At 41.1% G+C, this 18,486-nt stretch overlaps 1 protein-coding gene across 1 annotated transcript in view; it reads right to left on the bottom strand.

Moving 5' to 3' along the window:
- Window positions 1-18,486, bottom strand: part of ttc29 (tetratricopeptide repeat domain 29) — a 239,492-nt gene that overhangs the window by 91,512 nt on the left and 129,494 nt on the right. The window contains exon 6 of the mRNA XM_048607027.1: window positions 3,247-3,459. Within this exon, the coding sequence (XP_048462984.1) occupies window positions 3,247-3,459 (213 nt within the window). The remainder of the gene's footprint in view (window positions 1-3,246; window positions 3,460-18,486) is intronic.

The raw sequence follows: 18,486 nt of genomic DNA, 5'->3' as shown, positions 1-18,486 counted from the left end.
GTCATTGAGTACATTTAAGACTGAGATAGTTAGGTTCTTGATTATCAAGGGGATCAAGTGTTACGGGGAGAAAGCGGGAGAATGGGGTTGAGGAACTTACCAGCCATGATTGAATGGCGGAGCAGACGCGGTGGGCTGAATGGCCTAATTTCTGCTCCTATGTCTTATAGTCTTATGGAGTAGACCATGTAACATATTCTTCATTGTCCACTGAAAAATTGCACAGGCTGGCAATACGCCAAATGGCAGTCTTGTATAAATTGTAGCATACTTCTGAGAATCCTCAACTAACTGCAACTGCAAGTATGTATGGCTCATGTCCAACTTAAAGAAGGACAGCCCACCCTACCGGCTTTACGTGGGATTAGGTATTTATCCAGCTGCAAAAAACGGTTTACTGCTTATTAGAAATTCCCACGAAGGCAAACCGACCTGTCGAGCTTCACAATTCGTAGACCAGTGCTGCCATTCTTCAAACAGGACTGGTTTGATGATTCCTTTGCTTTCCAGCCTCCTGATTTCTGCCTCTGCTCTTGTCTGTAATGCAAATGGCATTGGGTGGGCCTTGCAGAATCATGGAATTGCTTCCTGGTCAACACACATGGTAGCCTTGGCTCCTTTGATTGTCCCTCGACTTTCCTGAAAAATTTCTGGGTATTTAATTAGGACTTCACTCAGGCAGCCATTTTCTAATTCAACCAATCTAGCTGAATGTTTCTCAACTAATTTTGCTCCATCAGGATTGAGCCTTTTACTACAATCAGTGATAACGGAACCAGCTGTTTCTCAAAAGACTGGAACCTTAATCTCTAAAGGTTCCCCGGTATATGTTCTCAGTCTAGCTGAAGTCTTATGCAAACTTCATGGCTGGAGTCCAGAATGAATTTTCTTAAAGACTGGTTGTGTGATCACTGAAATGGCTGCGCTGGTATCCGGCTCCATTAGAACTGGGTGACCAGTTAACCAGACATTTATTTTGACTGGTTCTGATTTGGATGTTGCTGAGCAATTTAACTGTTCCAAACTAGTTGTGTGCACTAGTTGTTTGCAGTGTGTGCACTCTCCTGGATACTGGCCTATGAGTTCTCTTCCTCAATTTAGATCCAGTGGGACTCTTTTGATGGCTCGAATCCACATACGAGCAACAACTACAACGGCTTGCCGGCCCGGATCCTGGAGAAAATTTTAACCATTTGGCCGAGAACTGACTTTGTTTTGGGGTTTTGCTGTGGGCTGACCTAGAGTCCCTCTGTTCAGGTTATGTCCTGAGTGAGGCTATGCAATTGCCTTCACTCAAGTGGTGCTCCTAAGCTCAGTTGGAGTAGCAAGCGTGTTAACTTCCTTCAGAATACTCTGCAACTCAAACTCCCCCTGCTGTATTTTCCAATGATAAAGACAGTTGTATTGCCTGTTTGAAGTCCAGTTGGGCTTCAGCTAGTAGGCACTTTTGCATGATTACATCATTAATCCCATATACCAACCCATCTCTCAGCAAGAGAGGAAAGATTTAAAAGCGACCTAAGTGGCAACTTTTTCACACTAAAATAACTCCAGAGAGACTGATATCCTATCACCAAGTCAACCTTTATTTACATGTGGATAGTCCTTGACACTGCTCCAGCTCCTTCAGAGCTAGCTGTCAGAATGAACAGGATGTATGACACTCCTGTTATTATCTGTCAGCCATGGGTCCTTGATTGGACCAGTTAAATAATGGTCCACCTGGCTGACTTTGTTACAAGTACTACACTGACTGGCATGGACAGACACTGTTACATATCTATGCCAATGGAAGAATATTGGCCATTAGTCTGATGCCTATTGGCAAGACCATTGTCAGTTTAACCGCTCAAACTATCAAAGATAATGGTATCCTCATATTTTAATGCTACTTTTTACATCCCACTTCCCTGCTATCCCATATTCTTCTGATTTACAAAGAGGCTTTGGTGTAAGCATGCACCTCTACCTTTCTCCCTCTCCCTACACTACAAGGAAAACTTGTGCCTTTCTCCTTTCAGATACCCAAGAAGTGCTTCCTGATCCCCCAGGCAGTACAGCAGCAGCAAGAACACAGTGATGATGAAGACACAGCACCATCACTTTGCTTCACACTCTCAGCCACCAGTTAAGAGGGTCAAACAATCAATATTTACAAGGCAATACAGAAGTGAGATCTGCATGTGGTGAAACACGATTCTACACAGGTCCAATCTTCGAGAAATGGCACCTTATGTTTTGATAAGACGTTTGCAGTCTTCCTGACCTAAAGCAGGGATCATGTCAGTGATTTTTAAGTACAAACATCCTAGTGTCTATGTCAAGCACAGTTAAAGGACATATCATATGCCCTGCCTGCCTGTCATTTATTGCCACAGGAGGCCAAATAGTTTCCGAATAACATGCCAACTTTATTTTAATGTCTTTAAGCTTTGAATGTCAATAAAATCATTTTCATTGTTTTAGAAAAAAATAATTTTTACATGGAAAACTTAAAACTTGACAAAATTCACTCAGGGTAATGTCATGAAGATGTGTTATCGAAAATATTAATTAATATTAATTAATTAATTAGCAGGACATATAAGAATTCCAAACACCACTGTACACCTTTGTCTCCAAAAAAGAGAATTGAACTAGCCCTGGCTGATCCAGGAAGAAACCTCAATGCCAATAACTTGTGTGGAAAATGAATTTGACTGCAGATCAGTAGATGGACAAACTCTGAACATGTCTTTTTTCCAGTAAGTAACTTTTACTAGGCTAAAGCACTTCTAAGTTAAAACTTTGCAGCATTATTTTACCCCAGAGTTGGAAGAGTGTGTGTATTCACGCATTTTTAAAATATTAAATAATGTTTGCTTCTGCAAGATATTTTTACAATAACCTAATTTGAATCTGTTAATTTAAGGAACTTGGCAGATTTGTTTCTGATTCTGAGCTATACACAGTCTACTATATAGTTGGGAATATCACCTCGCTTTTAAATTCAAACTTTGTTGTGGACAGTGAAAGAGTGGTACCTGGAAAGGAAACAGTCCATCTCTCCTCACTGTTGTAATACTTTCAAGCATGAAATAATAACATTCAAAATACTGCAGCTGATTCAGTATCTTGCATTATATACATAGATATAAAATTATTTCCATTCATCATTAAAACCTGTCTTATGCCAGGTTAAATTTCATTTTATTCCAAGAACGGCAGAACAAAAAAGACTGAACTGAGAATCTTATTTGCACCCACCTTCTTTTGCTATATCATAAGCTTTTCTCAGACTTTTGTTTGCCTCTTTATATTGTTCACTTTCAAGCTGTTCATCTGCTAGCAATGTGTAAATCCTCCAGAGGTTTGCACAGGCCTGTGCAAAGTGGCAGCAACCATTTTCATCATGCCATGTCTTTCCCACAGTGAGTTGATGGAATATCTCATAATGTTCAGCAGCTTTATCCAGTTGACCTGTAATATCCAAATCATTCACAAATATTAAGTCAATTCAGTGACTCCTTTTAGCTTTCAGAGATGTTTGATTTATGTGTAATTTAAGTGAATAAAATACAAATCAGAAAACACAAGTTTCAATACAAGATATCAGTTTTCCTCAAAAGCTTACATTATTGTCTTGAATAATTTACCTTAACCTTTCAAAGAAACTTCTGAATTCCAAACAGTTTTACATATTTTTGCAAACAATTTACCAAAGCTTATGTTCTATCATGTCATACAGAACACAAAGTTCAGGAAGAGCATTCTCCCTTTTTCACCTGAGGCCTTTGACGTAGTAAAATTGATTAGCAACTTCAGATGGCTTCATTTACATATTGTACATTTGTGCACATTGATAAATTGGTTATGAAAACACTAAACAAAGCTTACTTAATGGAAGATGAACATACAGACAAATAAAACGTTTTGTATTCGAATGTCAATTTTCAGCCAACCAGCCTTTGCTGAGTTTAGCTAAGTTTACTTACTAACTTTAAAATAAATTAACTAAATATATTTGATATTGAATAAATGCACAAATTGTTTATTTTCACAAAAAAAAAGCCTGAAAGCATAGGACAAATCTTCTTTAAAGTATAAAATAACAGTTTAGTCACACATGCTAAATTCTATCCCAAGTCCACAAACAGTAATTAAACAAATTGCCATAATCTGTTTCCGTGATCTAGAATGACCGAGAAAACCTATTTGCTCTTTCTTATATGGTATCAATGGATTCTTCACGCTCACTTGAAAGGCCTTAGTTTACAGAACTTCATTAGAAAGTTGATACCTATGACACAACATTACTTCATTACTGCAATAAGGTATCAACATAGAGAATCTGTTCAAGCCTTTGGCTGAGGGTGGAATTTTAAGTTTTGATTGAGTGTTGAGTTTAAAGTCAATGGCTTGAAAATCCATGGCCTAGTGAAGCATTTTCTATCTTCTTCAGCAATTTTGCACCAATAGAAGCTCCTGACAAAAAAAGCATAATGAAGTGGAAATAATGTTTACATGTTCTCCTAACAGCAATGCTTTTCAAAAATGGAGGCATCATAGTGGCGTTGTAGATAATGATAGAGTGCATTATCAATTGGATACAAAATTTGCTTCACGGTAGGAGGCAAACGATGGTGGTAGAGGGTTGTTCAGGCTGGAGGCCTATGATCACCTGTCTGTTGCAAGGATCAGCGATGCGTCCACTGTTGTTCTTCATTTAAACAAACAATTTAGATGAGAATAGAGGAGGTAAGTTTGCGGATGACACCAAAATTGATGGTATAGTGAACAGTGTAGAAGATTATCTAAGAGGACAATGGGATCTTGATCAACTGAACCAGTGAGCCAAGGCATGGCAGATGGAATTTATTTCAGATAAAAGCAAGGTGATGGATTTTGGTAAGACAAACCAGGGCAGGACTTACACAGTTAATGGTACGGCCCTGGGAAAAGTTGTCGAACAGAGAGACCTAGGGGTGCAGATGTATAGTTCCTTGAAAGTGGCATCACAGGTAGACAGGGTGGTGAAGAAGTCATATGGCCTTCATTGTCAAAACATTGAGTACAGGAGCTGGGATGTCATGTCACAGCTGTACAAGACATTGGTAAGGCCACATTTGGAGTACTGCATACAATTCTGGTTGCCCTGATATTGGAGAATGTTATTAAACCGAAAAGGATGCAAAAAAGATTTACGTGGATGTTTCCAAAACTTGAGGGTTTGAGTTATAAGGAGAGGCTGGGATTTCTTTCCTTGAAGCATAGGAGGCTGAGGAGTCACCTTATAGAAGTTCATAAAATAATCAAGGGCATAGATAAGGTGAATAGCCAAAGATTTTTCCCCAGGGTATGGGAGTACAAAACTAGATGGCATAGGTTTAAGGTGAGAGGGGAAATATTTAAATGAGTTCTGAGGAGCAATTTTTTCACATAGACGATGGAACAAGCTGCCAGAGAAAATGCTAGAGGCAGGTACGGTTATAACATTTAAAAGACATTTGGACATGTACATGGATAGACAAGGTTTAGTGAAATTATGGACCAAAGACAGGCAAATGGGACTAGTTCAGTTTAGGAAACCTGGTCGGCATGGATGATTTGGATCGAAAGGCCTGTCTGCGTGTTGTATGATTCTCTGACATAAAATTAAAGCAGGAGTTGGCCTTCAGCCTTTTCAGCATGTTCTTCCATTTGACTCAATCACAACTGATCTTCTACATTGCCATTTTCCCCATATCTTTTTTTACTGTCTAGAAATTTCTTGATGTCTGTTTTGAATATACTCAATGGCTGAACCTCCATAATCCTTCTGGGTAGAGAATGCCAAAAGATTTGCTAACTTCTTAGTGAAGAAGTTTTCATCCTGTCTTAAATTACCTACCTCTTTCACTGAAACTGATCTCCTAGTCCTAGACACTCCAGCCAGGGGAAATATTATTCCAGCATCTACCCTGTCAAGCCTAGAGAGAATTTTGTATCTTTTAATGAGGTCACCTCTCAATCTTCTAAATTCTATAATATTCAGGCCCAATCTCCTCAAAAGACAATTACTTTATCTTAGGATCAGTCTAATGAACCTTTATTGGGCTTCCACTATGACAAGCATATCTTTCCAGTGCTAAAGAAGTCATAACGGACTCAAAACATTAACTCTTTCTCTCTCTCCAGATGCTACTTGACTTGTTTGGTTTTTTCAGCAGTTTCTGGTTTTATTTCAGATCTCCAGCATCCATGGTATTTTACTTTACTTTTACTTCCTTAGGTAAGGGAATAGAATCTGTATACAATAGTCCTGGTGCAGTCTCATTAAGGTTCTATTAAGTTCTATGCGACAGCAACAAAACTAGGCCCAACTATCTTCAGTGGCTTCATTAGCTGGACCTTCCCTCCATCATAAGTTTACGAGGATATTTGGCGATAACTGCACAATGGTCAGCACCATTCATTACTCCTGAGATACTGAAGCAGCCCATCTTCAAACACACAAGACCTGGATAATATCCAAGCTTGGATTAAAAAGTGCCAATTAACATTCATGCCATATTGACAGATGGACACCCAAAATTGTATTCACCCTAGACCTCTGATTTCATTGAGAAACCCCTGGACATTCCTGACTGCTCTGTTTGCAGCTCTCCACCTGATAACACTTAATTCTCCTGAATGTTTGTGCTGGTCATACAGAACTGACCATTACCCTCTCCCTGGACTGTACTGGGACAGATTCCTTGACCATGTGTCCCAAGCATGCTGATCATGGCCAAGCCCCTGGACTGTGCTCATCACTGACAGTACTTGGATCCCCTGGCAGACAGAACACCTGAATTCACCTTGCCCCTTGACCGGAATGAGGATTAGCCCCCACTCACTTTCCCACATGAACCTTAGATTGAATATAGATAGAGTCTATTGGTAAAAGACAGCAAGATACTACCAACATCAAGAAAGGCCCTGATGGACTTCCAATCAGCTGCAAATCACACCATAGTCCATGTCTATCAGATCCTTACAAATTGCTAAAATTGTTTAGTCAGTGGTCAGGGACAGCATGATGTGACTGAGAATCACACAAACATGAGAAACCAGATCTAGTCGTGAAAGAAATCTACTCCTTGACTCTGATTAGCCGGTATGAGGTAATTGTTTTCTCTGTGGATGGGTACAAGGACTACAAGTGGATGTGCAAAGCAACCGCAGCATTACAGTGCAGGAGTCCATTCAATTCTTGGGAGAGAAAAGGAATGTGGTAACAATAGGGAATAGTAAAATCAGAAGAATAGATATTTTTAACTGCAGCCGCAACTGAGAGTTCTGAACTAATGACATAGGTAGGAAATAGGAATGCTGTTTGTCTGAAAGGATTTAAGAATTTGGAGTTGGGGTTCAAATTAAATAAAACCTCAAAAGTAATAATCCTTGGATTGTTACCTGAGCTAAGCCACCTTCCCATGAAAATGTACAGGTTTGAAGATTCTAGAAGAATATCTTACTGTGAGTGTGGTCAAGGAGGAAAAGGTTTTGTTCATGGACCTCTAGCAACAGTATGAAGAAAAGAGGGAGCTATTCTACTGGAAAATGCTCCACTTAAACCGGGCTTAGACCATTGTTTTGTGAAACAAACAATAAAGTTAGTGACCTGGGGGCAATTGTGTCTGGACAGCTCAGAAATACTGAGGGCCTACGTATCAAGGCAAGGGAGCTGCTCTCGTATTGAACTTCCAAGGTTCAGAAAACACAGGTCGGGTGGAGGTAGAGGGGCTGACCATCTCTGGGTTGTCCTGAGAAGAGACTTCTAAGGGGCCTATTCTGGCTGGGAGGCTCCTGGCACCACTCTGTCTACTCATGAGGAAAGGGTACCTGGAGAACATGCCAGGTCTTCTTTGCCCTTGTTCCCTTGCCTTCAGCCGTAAGGACCAATCGCTACGGCAATACAGTACAGATATGTGCATGTATTCAGCATGTATCCTGAAGGTTCTGGGTCCAGTTGTCCACAGCAGCCACCAACCCGTTCATGGGGGCAGCTAGATGATAGTATGCTTAAGGCAGAGATGAACACAGCAGGCCAAGCAGCATCAGAGGAGCAGGAAGGCTGACATTTCGGGCCTGGACCCTTCTTCAGAAATCAGGCAGTTAGTTTCCCATATCATAGTTCCTACAGCTACTGAGCTCTGAGGCTCATTGCCTTCCACATGCCTATCTGATCCTCATGTTCCTGTCTATGTATTTGAATGAAGTACCTGATTGCTGACACCACATAGTCCACTCCGTGGGGCTCAACAGGTACCTGGTCTTTGACAGTTGTCCAAAGCAGTGGTCCATAGTGTTTCTTTGGCCATCTATAGTGTGGTCTCAGTGAGGTGCTATGAGCATGTGCTCCCACATGTTCTAAGCCAAACATTCTTGCTGAGGTGTCAGTATCTGAGCTATTAGGGTGCGGCTGCAGGAGTTAACCTTGCCAATGCTTCCTCTGAGGCATTGGAACTTTTTTACTTATAGGTCAAGAAGGTGGCTTCTTGCAAAGCAACTCATTTTTCTGCAGGAGCAGTGGACATTCTGCTGGTACCCATGTGAGACAAAGTTGCAATGGTCATGAAGGCACAACAACACCTCTTCTTCCTCAGGTGGCTTAGGAAATTCGGTTTGTCCATAATAACCCTCACCAACTTTAACAGATAAAAATTGAAACCCTCCTCAAAGGCCACGGGTAAGATTTTCTCATCCCCTGGAGGACATGGGCAATGGTGTCTTCTCTGCACCACCATCTTGGACAGCATTCCCCAGCATCTCAGGGCTTTAGACTATAAAAGTTGGCAATGGTAAAGCACTAATCTCACTACATTATTATGACATATCTTAAACTCACTTAAAATGTCATTCAGCACTTCAATGCTGCACTTTGGAGCTCACCAATAACTTACACTGCAATGCCGTTGCCAGGCTGCTTTGTGTGCAGTGACAGAAAACACATTACCATTTCATTCAAAATTTACGGAATCACAAATTCTGCTTTTTTTTCTTTAATTCTGCCTTGATTCCTTTAAAACCTAAAGATTTATCTATTCCTTTTGTGAATAAATTCAGTGACTTGGCTTCCACAGTTTACAGGAGTATAGAATTCCATAGATTCACTGGGCTTTGAGTGAGGACAATTTTTCTCATTAGTTCTGAATGGTCTAGCCCATAATCTGAGAGTGTGACCCCTGACTCTACACTCCCCAACAAGGGAGAATATCTTCCCTGCATCTTATCTGTCCAGACTTTTCAGAATTTTACACATTTTAATCTGATCCCTTCTCATCCATGTAAAGTATAGTGAATACAGGCACAGACAAACCAATCTCTCCTTATCGGACAGTCCTGTCTGTCTATTTTCATTGATGGGCATACAGGGACACCAAATTGCTTTGTACATCCACATTCTCAACATATCACCATTTAAATAATATTCTTCCTTTCTGTTTTTCACATTAAGGTATATAACTTCATGTTTAGCCATGTTGTACTGCATCTGACATTTGTTTATCCACTCACTCAGGTCTAAATCATCTTCAAGTCTCCTTGCATTCTCCACACAACTCACAAACCTGCCCAGTTTTGTGTCATCAGCAGAGTTGTAAATGTTGCATTTGATTCCTTCATCGAGGTCATTCATGTATATTGTGAGTAGCTGGGGACCAAGCACTGAACATTGCAGTAGTCCACTATTCATGTTGCTACCCAGAAAAAGATCCATTTATTCTTACTCTATTTCCAGTCTGTCAACCAATTATCAATCCATGCCAATATATTACCCCCATCCCGTGTGCTTTGATTTTTAACATTAACACCTTACAGAAAAGCTTATCAAAAGCCCACTAAAAATTCAAATATACCAGATCCACTGGTTCTCCCTTATCTAATCTATTAGCAACATGCTAAAACAACTTCAGTAGATCTGTTAAGCATGATTTGCTGTTCATAAACCCATGCTGGCTATGTGCAATCCTGTTAATGCTTTCTAAGTGGTCTGTTATCATATATTTTATAATAGACTCTAGCATTTTTCCTAGTACTAATGTTAGGCTAACCTGTCTTAATTCTCTGCATTTTTCTCTGCCTTACTTTTTAAATAGTGCAGCTACGTTTGCCACCCTTCAATATGTGGGAACTGCTCCAGAGTGTATAGAATTTTGGAAGATGGTGCAACCAATATTTCCAGACCCGAAACGTCAGCTTTCCTGCTCCTCTGATGCTGCTTGGCCTGCTGTGTTCATCCAGCTCTACACCTTGTTATCTCAATATTTCACATTAACACACTGGCTACAAGAGCAGGTCAGAAGCTGTGAATACTGCAGCGAGTTACTCATCTCCTGACTCCTCAAAGCCTGTCCACTATCTACAAGGCACAAGTCAGAGTGTGATGGAATACTCCCCACTTGCCTGGATGAGTGCAGCCCCAACAACACTCAAGAAGCTTGACACCATCCAGGACAAAGCAGCTGGCTTGATTGGCACTACATCTACAAACATTCACTTTCTCCATCACCGACACTCAGTAGCAACAGTGTGTACTATCGACAAGATGCACTGCAGAAATTCACCAAAGATCCTCAGACAGCACCTTCCAAACCCACGGCCACTTCCATCTAGAAGGACAAGGGCAGCAGATATATGGGAACACCACCACTTCCAAGTTCCCCTCCAAGTCACTTACCATCCTGACTTGGAAGTATATTGCCGTTCCTTCACTGTTGCTGGGTCAAAATCCTGAAATTCCCTCCCTAACAGCATTGTGGGTCAACCCACAGCAGGAGGAATGCAGTGGTTCAAGAAGACAGCTCACCACCACCTTCTCAAGAGCAACTAGGGATGGGCAAGAAATGCTGGCCAGCCAGCGATGCCCACATCCCACAAAATGAATAGAAAAAAAATTATATCTAATTTTATTATAATTTAAATAATGCGGTACAAGCAAAATGGAAACAGGCATTTTAAACAAAACGCTTACTACACAAGTCTTCTTTCATTGATGCTATTGCCAAATGCAGCAGTTTAAGATGTTCAATACTTGCCTATGAACTGCATCTCCCATTCTCTAACACTTTCTATTTGTACAGCATCTAAATTGGACAGATCATCAAATTCATCCCTCAGCTTCCTTACCAAGACAGAAAGTAGCCAGTCTTCTAACCTATCAAAACCAGTTCAATCTACGGTTTCTTTTTTATTTCCATGTTCTCTATGGTTGACTGGCCAGCACCAGCTGCAGTCCACAATGCCCTTATGGAGGGCATTCCAGAATTTTTTGAAAGACTGCAAGAGAGGGTTGCAGTTCAGTTTCTGGTCCATGGTAACCCCCAGGATGTTGATAGTGGGGGATTCAGTGATAATAACACCATTGAATGTCAAGGGACAGTGGTTAGATTGTCTCTTATTGGTGATGGTCATAGCCTGGCATTTGTGTGGCACGAATGTCACTTGCCACTTGTCAGCCCAAGCCTGGATATTATCCAGATCTTGTTGCATGTGGACATGGACTGCTTTAGTATCTGACGAGTCACGAATGGTGTTGAACATTGTGCAATCATCGGCGAACATCCCCACTTCTGACCTTATGATGGAGGGAAGGTCATTGATGATGCAGCTGAAGATGGTTAGGCCTAGGACACTACCCTGAGGAACTCCTGCAGAGATGTCCTGGAGCTCAGATGATTGACATCCCACAACCACGACCATCTTCCTATGTGTCAGGTATGACTCCAACCACTGGAGCGTTTGCCCCGATACCCATTGATTCCAGTTTTGCTCGGGCTCCTTGATGCCACACTTGGTCGAATGCAGCTTTGATATCAAGGGCTGTCACTCTCACCTCTGGAATTCAGCTGTTTTGTCCATGTTTGAACCAAGGCTGTAATGGGGTCAGGAGCTGAGTGACCCTGGCGGAACCCAAACTGGGCGTCACTAAGCAGGTTATTTCTGAGCAAGTGCTGCTTGATAGCACTGTTGATGACACATTCCATCACTTTACTGATGATCGAGAGAAGACTGATGGAGTGGTAATTGGCCGGGTTGGATTTGTCCTGTTTTTTTTGTGTGCAGGACATACTTGGGCAATTTTCCACATTGTCGGGTAGGTCCCAGTGTTGTAACTGTACTGGAACAGCTTGGCTAAGGGAGCAGCAAGTTCTGGAACACAAGTCTTCAGTACTATTGCCAGAATGTTGTCAGGGTCAGTAGCCTTTGCAGTATCTAGTGCCTCCAGCCGTTTCTTGATATCACGTGAAGTGAGTCGAATTGGCTGAAGACTGGTATCTGTAATGCTGGGGACCACTGAAGGAGACCGAGATGGATCATCCACTCGGCACTTCTGGCTGAAGATTGCTGCGAATGCTTCGGCCTTAGCTTTTGCACTGATGTGCTGGGCTCTTCCATCATTGAGGATGGGGATATTTGTGGAGCCTCCTCCTCCAGTGAGTTGTTTAATTGTCCACCACCATTTACGATTGGATGTGGCAGGACTGCAGAGCTTAGATCTGATCCGTTGGTTGTGGGATCGCTTAGCTCTGTCTATCACTTGCTGCTTTTGCTGTTTGGCGTGCAAGTAGTCCTGTTTGGTGGCTTCACTAGGTTGATACCTCATCTTCAGGTATGCCTCATGCATGCCCTCCTGCACTCTTCAAAAACAAAACTGAGGAATTATGAAAGCTTAATCCGAAATAATTTATGGAGCAAATTCCTGGGTGGGATCAAGGTGCAGAAAGCATGTTCCACACCAGTGCTATTAATTCATATTTCCCCCCTTCATTCAAGGAATTACCACCACATCATGGTTTACGTGTCACCCTTTACTGAATTACTGAATGACTAACTGACTTCCCATCTCATTATCTAAGATTACAAAGTGATCTTGATCAACTGGGCCATTGGACTGAAAAGTGGCAGATGAAGTTTAATTTGCATAAATGTGAGGTATTGCATTTTGGTAAAACAAACAAAGGCAGGACCTATACAATTAAAAATAGGACCTTGTGCAGTGTTGTAGAACAGAGGGACCTAGGGGTTTAGGTACATAATTCTTTGAAGCTTACGTCACATGTAGATAGGGTGGTTACAAAGGCATTTAGCACGCTTGCCTTCATTGCTCAGACCTTTGAATATAGGAGCTAGGATGTTATATTGAGGGTTGTACAGTACATTTGTGAGGCCTCTTCTGGAATATTGTGACCAGTTCTGGTCACCCTGTTATAGGAAGGATATTATTAAGCTGGAGAGGATTCAGGAGACATTCACCAGGATGTTGTCGGGAATGGAGATTTTGAGATATAAGGAGAGGCAGGATAGGCTGGGACTTACGTAGAATCCAAAGAATCCCTACAGTGTGGAAACCGGTTGTTCGATCCAAAAAGTCCACACCGACCTTCTGAAGAGCACCCCACCTTATCCCTGTATTTTCCATGGCTAATACACCTAAGCTATGCATCCCTGGACTTTATGGGCAATTTAGCATGGTCAATCCACTTAACCGACGCAGTTTTGGACTGCGGGAGTAAACCAGAGAACCCAGTGGAAACCCATGCAGACACGGGAGAATGTGCAAACTCCACATAGTCGCCTGAGGGTGGAATCAAACCTGGTCCCTGGTGCTGTAAGGCAGCAGTGCTAAGCACTGAGCCACCATGCCACCTGTAACTTATTTCATGGAGCGTAGGATGTTGAAGGGGTGACCTTATAGAGGTTTATAAAATCATGAGGGGTATAGATAAGGTGAATGGCAGGTATCTTTTCCCTAGGATGGGGGATTTCAAGACAAGGGGTATGTTTTTAAGGTGAGAGGAGAAAGATTTTAAAAAGACATTAGGGGCAATTTTTTTTTACACAGAGAGTGATTCGTGTGTGGAACAGTGGAAGAAAGGTAATTGTGGGTACAGTTACCACATTTGAACAACATTTGGATAAGTACATGAACAAGAAATATTTGGAAGCATATGGGCAAAATACAGGCAGGTGGGACTAATTTAATTTTGGATTATGGTTGGCATAGACTGGTTGGACCGAAGGGTCTATTTCTGTGCTGTATGACTCTATGACTCTAAGATACAATCTCACATGCCTGGAATACAATGCATCGTTCACCGATTCCATAAAGACCTGGTACTCATCGCTGAAATGGTTATCCAATGAGCAAACTATAATTCTTTTAATTTCTTTTAATTTATTGCTTAATTGTGCCTGTCTCTCTATCTGTCTACGTCTGTGAGTGGCGATTCCAGTCAAAGAAGATTGTGTTTAAATCACTGACCTTAACCAGATGACCTTGTTGTTTGGCTTTGCATTGCTAAAGTTATACTTTTAGTAATAAATTGTTAATTTTTGTTTAAGCTATAAACTTGTTGTCCAAGACCTATTATTCATAAAATTACTGATTTGTTCCTAACCAGAGTTTGAGGATCATTGTATATATTAATTTTACTATTTTGTGAATCCAGTGTTAGTGAAGCTGATTTCGTTTGGCTTACTGTCCCGGTGTCATTACACTCAAAAGTACATCAGTGACACTCTGCTGAAACTTAGTCCGAATCTCATAGGGAGTTGGGGTTGGAATGATGCCTTTGACTTTGGGTATGGGTATAAGCAGATCATCAGCCACAGCCTCCTCCAGCCAGGCAGTTTTCAGATCAAAGGCATCAGAATTTGCATTTTTTGCCAGGTCTGTACCGGATATGGAATCAAAATAGCCAGAGGTCAGCAGCTATTTGCATTCTATTGCTTCCAGCTTGGCAGATGTTTGAAAGTAGAAGAGTGGGTCGTCGTCAGTAAACATTTGAATTCTGCATTGATCAGAATGCTTCTGAACATCTGGGAAACAGACCACCTCAAAGCTGGCAACTTAACTTTCATACTAGAGTAATTTGCCATATTTCTCTCGTTCAGTTTCAGACTTGGAATGATGTTCTTGACACTCTTGAACCTGTGACAGCGCTGCTCCCAGGCCAGGACTGGCGATGACACAACCTTCTGCTTGAGGTGCAAAAGAAGTCTTCACATATTGGGGTTCAACTCCATGATATTCCATGAAGTATCATGCCTTGTACATCCTTTCCCAACTACAGCAGCATTCTCCAATTTTCACAGCAAATCATAAGAGTGGGGCAGCCAACTGCGCACAGCCTTGCGCATACGTCCAAGGAACCCATGCAATTCCCTGTTTACAATGAAACAAAGAGCTGCTGATACTGAAGATTTGTAGAAAAAAGAAATTGCTGGAAAAAAATCAGCAGGTCTGAGAGCATCTGTGGAGAAAAAACAGAGTGAATATTTTGAGTTCAGTGACCCTTAACACTGTTTTCTCTTCACAGATGCTGCCAAATGTACTGGGTTTCTCCAGGAATTTCTGTTTGTGTTTCAGTTCATTCAGTTTGTGTCATCAATTCAATCACTTTGTTGGGGATGCTAATCCAATGTATGGGCCACAGGCCTTGCAGAGATTGTTTGATGAATGGTGGTAAATAATATGTCTGATGAGATGTAATAAATGTGACCTGTCAATGGGTGTGTACCAGCTAGCTCAGAAATCTTACGCCTGCTGACAAAAAGCTGTGAATTAGATTGTTACAAGCCTCCCTTGCATTCATCACCAAGGCTCTTGGCTATTGGTGTAGATAGCTGTCTTGCCTCCTTATCCTCCTCCATCATAAGAGAAATCAGTGTCCTCCATTACCATTGGGTACAAGACCTTACCCCTCTGTTGTGGTAGGTTGTGTGAAATGCAGTAGATGCCAATGAATCTGGAAACTCTTGCTGTTTCATGTTGCAGAGCTTTGGTCAAATGGTCCAGGCAACAGAATCTCATCTTAAGCAGGCCTATTGTTAGTTCAATTTTGTCATCTCAATCTGTAACAGACTTTATGATATTTCCTGACTTCAGTAGGCAAATTCCTAACAGGAGGCTATGTTTCTGGTGGTATTTAACCACCTGAATGTTTATGAAGCTGTTCCTGATGGTGAAGGCTGCAGGCCTAGTGGGATTTGGATGGACAAGAGTGCAATCTATGACTCCTGCATGCATGGATTGCCTGCAATGACCCAGATCTCTCAGTTTGGCTGTCAAAGGTAGTTATCAGTTTGAAAATGAACAAATTTTCCAACAATTCTAAACAGTATGTCAGTTGATTCCCTAATGCAGTGGAGTATGGTTGCCTGGGAAATCCTGCACATGACCCTTGTGGATAATTGGAAAGAGCCAAAGGCATAGAAATTCAATTCAATTCTTCACTTCAGCTCTGATGAAGAGTCATCTAGACTCAAAACGTTAGCTTGCCTTCTCTACATGGATGCTGCCTGGCCTGCTGTGATCTTCAGCATGTTTTGCTTTCAGTACAGATTCCAGCATCTGCAGTAATTTGCTCCTGCATGGAAATTCAATGTTGGGATTGATTTTCAGTGTCACTGGCATCAGTGCCTACTCAGTTGCTAGAAGGGTTGGCTGTCACATTGTACAACTTCCTCAAGAGGCACAGTCCTGTCTGGTATTGGTGCTCTGTTAATTTTAAGGTAACTCATACAATTTCTAAAACACTTTGGTGTATAGCACACACTGTCTTTGACCTCTCTTCTGCTGCCATTATCCATGGGGCACTTGTATAGCCTATCTTCTACCTGGTAATGATGGCTCTGGGGTCTCCTGCAACTTTCCCCTGTACCTCTCCTCCACCAGTCATGGATCCAGGAATTGTGGATGAATGAATTCCATGTTTGGATGGCACTCTATTCACTGGGTGCTGCCTTTGGACACAGTGTCCAGCTGTAGAGCTGCCCCTTTCCTCAAATTTCTGCCCCTCATCTTCACGTGTATGTTGGCTATCTCTCCCATTTCAGCAAAAGTTTTCACTCCAAATGGAAGCAGCTCCACAATAGCTAATCTTCCTCTCAGGATCTAAGACTTCACCTGGAAACTGCCATTTAATAGTCAGGACCCTTGACTGACACATGACCCCATTCACCTCAGTCAGACGTATGTTAATTCAACTTAATATCCCTTTAATTGTCATAATTCCCATCTCACTGCTTAAAACATGGCATCGTTCTTGCAGCTTCCCCATCACCCATATAATTTGACCCTCAGTTTCCGAACTGGCCTCTTATAGATTCTATGGTCCACCCGTCATCGTTCCTGCTCAAGTGGCTTCATTAAATTCCAACCATTCAGTCTATTTCTACTTACACAGATGCTGACAGAAGTACTGAATATTTCCACCATTTTCTGTTTCTAATTGCAAGAAAATTCTTGCTTTCTTCATCTGAGTCTGAATGCCTACCTCAAATATGGCTTGTGCTACATACCTGAGTGCTTTAAAAGTTGCATGAGTTAACTCTTGCTGTCTTGTTTGGCCGTTTGAGCTGGATGTTTGTGATCTGACATTCTTCAAAATGTATGTTAAAGAAAATTAAAGGTAAGTTATCCAAGAATCAATTGAGTAAGCTAAGCACTTTCCTTCCATTATGTTTAGGTCAATTTATAAATATAAAAAAATCATGAGGTATGCACTTGAATTGGGAACAATTTACCATACGTTTTTATAGCTACACAGTCAGACCTAGACTGATCCAAAGGTCCTGCTCTGGGTCCCCTGGCCCGATCTCATAAAGGGGCAGCACACACTCCAAACTACATACATAACACCTTCCTTCGTTGATTGTTCCTAATCTGCTGCTGATGTATACAGACTAACATGATTTTTAAAGGCTCCAAAGTGTTCTGTGCCATAATTTATACACAGTTTGCCTGGACTTCCATTGATGACTAATGAAGTAACTATGAGAACAAGGTGATCAAGGAAACCATTACCTCTTTTGACCACTCTGACCAAGAGCAGAAATATTTTTTAAGGATAAGACAGTAATGCAATATTGTTTGGAAATTTGTTTTTGTCTCTAATTACTGAAGTGAGACTAATGTAATTATCTCTCATTACTTTTGAATATAGAACTTCATTTAAATATGTTGAAATTTTACCAGTGACTCTCAAAATGACTCCGTGGTTGTAATTTTTATTTGGTTTTGCATGTGTACCATATCTATCTTTTGTCATTGTGTTGGAGGGAATCAACTGAATAAAGATCTAATGTTGAATTTAGCTCCCAATTCCTGGTGTAAAAGTTGTAGATCAAGCCAGGTCGGTTTGATTCAGCAGCTAATTATGACAATCTGGCGATGAAAAATTGACGTTAGATTGTGTAATAAGATCTTGACTGTTAGTCTGCATTGAAATGTCACACATCTAAAACATTTTTTTCTGAACTGTTTACATTGCTTTGCCACTATTTTTTGGACCCCCCAGAATATATAGTCCTTATAATATATGACTTTAGAACTGTTCAAATAGTAATAACTTGTTTAAAACAATTATGAAATAATAAACAATTATTCATTTTGATTCAGTAACATTACCCTTGCTGTTTGTCTTTGCACATTCAGAAAATATCTCACAATTTACGCAATAGCTCTGTAGATAATGCACA

Source organism: Rhincodon typus, chromosome 1 (assembly GCF_021869965.1).
Source record: "Rhincodon typus isolate 14 chromosome 1, sRhiTyp1.1, whole genome shotgun sequence".
Classification (NCBI taxonomy): domain Eukaryota; kingdom Metazoa; phylum Chordata; class Chondrichthyes; order Orectolobiformes; family Rhincodontidae; genus Rhincodon; species Rhincodon typus.
The sequence above is the reverse complement of the archived record's forward strand: the minus strand, read 5'-3'. Positions and strand labels throughout refer to the sequence as shown.